Source organism: Triticum aestivum, chromosome 7A, assembly GCF_018294505.1.
Source record: "Triticum aestivum cultivar Chinese Spring chromosome 7A, IWGSC CS RefSeq v2.1, whole genome shotgun sequence".
Lineage (NCBI taxonomy): Eukaryota > Viridiplantae > Streptophyta > Magnoliopsida > Poales > Poaceae > Triticum > Triticum aestivum.
Window position 1 is genome coordinate 354,031,957 of NC_057812.1, and position 6,127 is coordinate 354,038,083.

Consider the following 6,127-nt stretch of genomic DNA (forward strand, 5'->3'; position numbering starts at 1 on the left):
TAATATGGTAATTACACGCCGTAGACATGATACCTTACATACAACACCGTTATAACTTCGATCGAGAGTTTATTTTTGGTTCAAACACACCCTGGTAACCTCCATGTGTAGAATATGGTAACACGCGCATTGCAGGCATCATAAGTTACATACTATGGAGTGGTAACTAAGGTTCTTCGAGAGGTGTTATATATTCATTTCTCATTAAAGATCATTTGACGTTCAGCGCGATAGTGAAATAAACAACGACGCAAAGCTTTGTCGAAATATTAGCTCAGCCCACATGGTTCATCAAGTCGGGATGAAAGCTGAGTTCTCGAGTTCAACTCTAAACTATAAACTCTATCGCTTACAATGTTGCTCAATTTCAAAGAAAAAGGGTTTCTCTATTTTCATCAAAGGAAAAAGAAGACAATTTTCTCTACAACGGAAATCACTAAAAAAATGCCTATCTCTACATTTCAATTTGCAGACTTCCTAAAACATCTCTCTTGAGGGATGTCCTAAAACTTATGAATTAAGATACGACGGTAGTAAAACTGATCTGCCAAAATTCTTATGGTGACTACTTACATCTGAAGCACAGCACACGCTCGCTAAATAAAAAGCTAGACGCTAGACTAGACGCCGTGTGTTCTGCGGTTGCTGCCGCCTTCCTGGATGACGTACTTGCTCCAGAACCAGTGTCGGCTCCAGACGAGGTTCATCTCGTCGATGGGAACCCCCTTGGTCTCTGGCAGGAAGAGGGCGATGAAGGTCGTCATGATGACCATCCACGCCGCAAAGAAGTAGAAGAGGCCGAACTTGAGGTGACAGAGCATGGTGAGGAACGCCTGCCCAATGATGAAGGTGAGCGTCATGTTGACGCACACGGCAATGCTCTGCCCTGCCGACCTGATCTCCAGTGCGAACACCTCGCTGGGAACGAGCCAGCCCAGCGGCCCCCACGACCATGCGAACCCGGCAACGTAGAGGCAAATGAATAGCACCAGCAGCATGGCATAGGTGCGTGACATCTCCCCCTCGCCCGTGGTGCCAAACTGGAGAGCGATCAGAGTCCCCACCACTATCTGGGACACGAACATCTGTGTGCCGCCTTGGAGGAACAGGGCACGGCGGCCGAGCCGATCCACGGAGACGATGGAGATGATGGTGGCGAACATGTTGACGAGCCCCGTGATGACGGCGGACATGAGCGAGGCGTCGCCGCCAAAGCCGATTGTGAGGAACAGCACGGGCGCGTAGAACATGATGACATTGATGCCGGTGAGCTGCTGGAAGAAGGGGATGAGCACAGCAATTGTCAACTGGGGACGGTACTTGTGCTCCAGGATGTTCCGCCAAGGGTGCTCGATGGCCTTAGCCTCCTCGCTGGCGGCCACCATGTCGTCGTACTCATCGTGCACGTCTGAGGTTCCCCTGACCTTGACCAGCACCTTCTTGGCTTCCGCAGTGTAGCCGCGGGCGATGAGGGAGTTGGGAGTGTCCGGCAGGGCAAGTGCGCCGAGGGTAATGATGAGCGCCGGGACGCCAGCCAGGCCAAGGCCGATGCGCCAGCCCCAGCCACCCTCGATGCTAACAGTGGCGTAGTTGATGAGGTTGGCGGACAGGATGCCGATGGTGGTCATCAGCTGGAAGCCGATGTTGAGCATGCCCCGGAGGTTCGCCGGTGCCATCTCCGACAGGTAGAGAGGGACGGACTGGTTGGCGAAGCCTACGCCGATGCCGAGGAGGATGCGGCCGAGGATCAGCATCATCAAGTTAGTGGCGGCGCCATTGAGTGCTGAGCCCGCGAGGAAGGTGATGCCGCCACAGAACATGGACCACTTCCGGCCGAAGATGCGCGTCACTGACGCCGCTAGGAACGATGTTGCTAGCGCGGCCAGGTACAGTGAGGACGTGAACAACGTCAACAGCTGGCTGTCGAACTTGCAGTACTGGTTCTTTTCCTTGTTTGCCTTGGCCTGGGCGTACACCGACGGAAAGAACTCGCTCAAGAACGAGTCCATGGATGTTACACCACCTTCATGGGATGGAATCCACACAATTTTCACTCTCTCATTGCCAGTTAGTTGTATTTCATTTCATTGTTTCAATGAAGTAATTGATGGTACCAGAGATGCCGATGTCGTAGCCGAAGATTAGGCCGCCAGAGGAGGCGACGAGACAGGAGAAGAAGACGAAGGCCGTCATGTGGCCAGGGTACACCTTGCCCCCAGAGGAACTTATCACCACGCCCCCCGCCATATCTGCGAACAGGCTAGACAACGGTGATGGATGGAAGAGACCAAACGAGGAGGAAGAAGAGCAGACGAGGTGCGTAGCCCGTTCTTAGAGGAGGGGATAGCTTCTTTATAGCACCTAGAGTGGCAAACCCTGTCCAGTGGATGCACTCATGGATGAGAATGCAACCTACCTATTTATGATCTCTACTTTCTTGCAGTGAAACTTGGCGCTAAAATTAGTGCATCACTGTTTTTCAGTTTGCTTGGCACAAGTCTAAGCCTTTTTCTATCCATATTTAGTAAGTATGTAGGATTACTATTTATTTGAACGAAATATGTAAGAGAGAAGACTCGATAAAGGAGGGGGTGTCGACTCATGCTGGTGGTGGTGAGTGAGATGACGAGGACATGAATAACTTGGATACGACCAAAAATATTGCATACATGTATATTTATGAGGTAATTTCTGATGCAAACTATGCAATAATTTATTTATGTCATCCAGGACAAAAATACTTCACAGACTTGTGTGCCATGTCTAATTGCAGGTGTATGCGACATTTGTACAATCCACATATGAAGATAAGGGAAAAATAGAAGTTTAGGTGTTGTTCAAAAATTCCTCTCACGTCACTTTTGGGCCAAGAGAAGATAGAGTCCAAGTCTCTCACGTTCTGATTTCAGATTCGGACTACACATACATACCTGACCCAGAACGCCAAGAACTCTTTCATATAGACTCCGAATTGGGTGATTCTTTTTTTGTTGGAAAGTGGATTTTGTGCTCTTTCCAACCCAATGCGTTGAGATGTCGACGAAACAATCTGACACTGCAGTAGAATCCGAGTCAAACTACAAGTCCAAAGGTGTTGCATCACCTCCACTTGAGCCCATGGGCCTTGTACGACCTAGGGTTAGTTTTAGGCTGCCTTGGGATGTCCTTCGACCTCCTTGGCCGCCACCCCTTGCTCCTATATAAGTAGATCCATCTAGTTGCTTTTTTCCTTCGGTTTTGTTTAGATTAAAAGTCCGCCATAGCTGCAACTCCGTGTACTTCGTTTGTGTTCAACGACCAGACCAAGACGTAACAGAACCCCACCTTCATTAATAAAGCTTTCCACTTATATTCACAATATCTAGATTGGAATTTCAGTTTCTTTCTTGTTCTTCGTTTGCTTGCAGGAAATAGACCTTCGTGGTCAGGTTAATCGTGCTCCAGCGTGGTCAATAACCTCTCGGAGTTGGTGTAGCAATTGCTACGATGCGACGTCCTCGCACATTCATTGTCGGATCATCAAAGTCTACTCCACCAAAAATGATAGCCACCATCTCATCGAAAGACAGAGCACCTTTGCCTCTATCATTAGCATGGTTGATTGACTCTAATTACATGATTTATGGGCTAGCATGGCTTAAATGAGATTGTCGATTTTCATTAAATGGATTATGCGGTAGCATGGCTTGATTGGCTCCAATGCTCCAAAAAAGACGGGGAAACTTAGTGGACTTATAGGCTAGCATATCTTAATTGGATCTAACGCTCCGATAAAAATGAGCAAAGACAGAGGAGGGGCATGTTTGTTTCATGGAATGGCTCGCACACAGCCACCCTATGACACATCTCGGTCATCTCTGGTGACCCGATGTTAACTCAAGCGTCTTGAGGAAGGGAGGTCCGTATGTCATGGTTGTTGAGGCCAAAATCACTGTTATGACCCTCAACTAAAGGATTAGCATGATTTGACCTCAAATGGAATTTTTATTCGGATCTGACCTTTTTTCATGACGCCAATGTACCCCACGTTTGCGTTGCACGGGAACTGGTATGGTCTATGGCATCTGGCCCTAACTTCTCTACCAGGAGCCTTGGTGTCTTCGTCTGGGATAAAACTACATGGGCTAAGGGCAAAAGTGTCCCGTCTATCGATGAAATGGTAACTATCATTTCGGTGGAGTAGACTTTGACTATGTGACCACGAATGTACAAAGATGTCATGCCTTAGCAATCGATAAACCAACTCCAAGAGGTTATTGACCCCACCGGAGCATGGTCAAACTAACCATGAGGGTATATTTCCTTCATGCAAAGAAAGAACAAGCAAGGAGTTGATATTGCAATCCTGATATTGCGAATATAAGAAGAAAGCTTTATTGATGAAAGTGGGGTTCTATGACGTGCGCGAGCCATTAGAATCGCTACCAAGAAACGAAAGAACCTGGTAATTCAATTGGCGTGCGCGGGCTCTAGTAATTGGTCCAGTATGTACAGCAACAGGGGCTGTGGGTGTAACAATGGTATTGATGTCCTCATCATCCTCCCCTTCTTAAAATGAAGTCGTCCTCGATGGAAGCTCATCTTCATCACCCAAATAAGGCTTCAAATCTGCAATGTTAAAAGTAGGACTAACGCCAAAATCTGCAGGCAGCTCAAGTTTATATGCATTATCATTTATTTTCTCTAACACCTTAAAAGGACCATCAACATTTGGCATTAGCTTTGATTTGCACAAATTATGTAATCTATCCTTACGCAAATGTAACAAAACAAGATCTCCAGGTGCAAACACAACATGTTTTCTACCCTTATCTACAGCACGTTTATATTTAGCATTCATACGCTCAATGTTTTCCTTAGTTAACTCATGCATTTCTAAAATCAACTCAGCACATTCTTTAGCATCAAAATTAACCTTCTTCGGAGATGGAAGAGGCAACAAATCAATAGGTGCACAAGGTAGGAAACCAAACTGATGCGGAGCATCCTATGGACATCACCATGTCAAGAGCCACTTCGTCAAGTGACACGTGTGACATCTACTTCATGCTTACAAAGGTGAATCGTCTCCTTTACACGTGTCCACTTTTACCCTTCGAGGATGGTATACTACTTGACCCCTCTCTCGTGTGCATGCATAGGTGTGAGCGGAGCTACACGTTCTTCGAGGAGGAACCCAATCAGAAGAGTACAACTACACTATCCACGAGGAGAACGCACGAAAGAAGGAAGCTCGCCGAGTCCAAGGAGAAGGACGGGAAGACCGCAAGGAAGACGGAGGCGAGAAGATGGAAAAAGAAGCACGGTTCAGAGGACCCCGTGCGCACGGCCCTTTTGGACCCCGTGCGCATGGCCTATCCAGAGAGTTTCTGGATACCCCGTGCGCACGGGCCCCAAAAGACCCCGTGCACACGGGACCCCCGTGCCCACGGGTCTGACTTAGCCGTGCGCACGGGCCTACCTGCGAGTTGGCCGGAAGATGCCCCTTTTGCCCCTCCACTCGTCCCTCACCTCCAGCCACCTATATATTTCGTCCCTAGGTCATTTGTTAGGGTTAGCAAAGGATATGACACGATCTATGTGAGCTTTGCTCCTTGTACCACTCCTCCTCTTGAGAGAGAGAGACCTCTCCCTTGGAGATCAAGACCTCCTATGGAGAAGATCCCTAGTGGATAGATAAAGACCTCCTATGGAGAAGATCCCTAGTGGATAGATCCCCATCATAGGATCACCAAGACCTCATTCCTCATAGGATTGGGATGAACTAGTACTTTGTATCTTTCCTTTGTTGTCTTTGGATCATTGTATCTCTCTTTGTGTGATTGGATCTAGCATATGTGTGATTGGATCTAGTCAATTGAGTGTTTTCCCTCTTGTGTTCATCTTATTCTTGGGGATCCCCCCTCCAATTCGTGAAAGATCTCCACTTAGGGTTCCACCCTACACCATTTTCGTATCATGAGCCATGGTTTCTCACGAAATTGGAGCCCCCCTCTTTGTTTTCTAGCCTAGTTTTGTTGATTTTGTCCTAAATTCGAAAATTCCCCACCAAAAATAGCCTCAAATTTTTTTGTGATTTGTTGGTTTTGATGATGTTTTGTTGGATTTGATCCATGGATTTTCTTGG

At 47.4% G+C, this 6,127-nt stretch overlaps 1 protein-coding gene across 1 annotated transcript; it reads right to left on the reverse strand.

Annotated features, from left to right (window-relative positions):
* Positions 1-523: 523 nt before the first annotated feature.
* Positions 524-2,313, reverse strand: LOC123151080 (sugar transport protein MST5-like). Its single transcript, XM_044570864.1, has 2 exons — positions 2,115-2,313; positions 524-2,023 (listed from the first exon to the last, which is right to left on the reverse strand). The coding sequence occupies exons 1-2, from the start codon at positions 2,245-2,247 to the stop codon at positions 621-623; spliced, it is 1,536 nt and encodes a 511-aa protein (XP_044426799.1). The 5' UTR covers positions 2,248-2,313; the 3' UTR covers positions 524-620.
* Between the last annotated feature and the right edge of the window lie 3,814 nt (positions 2,314-6,127).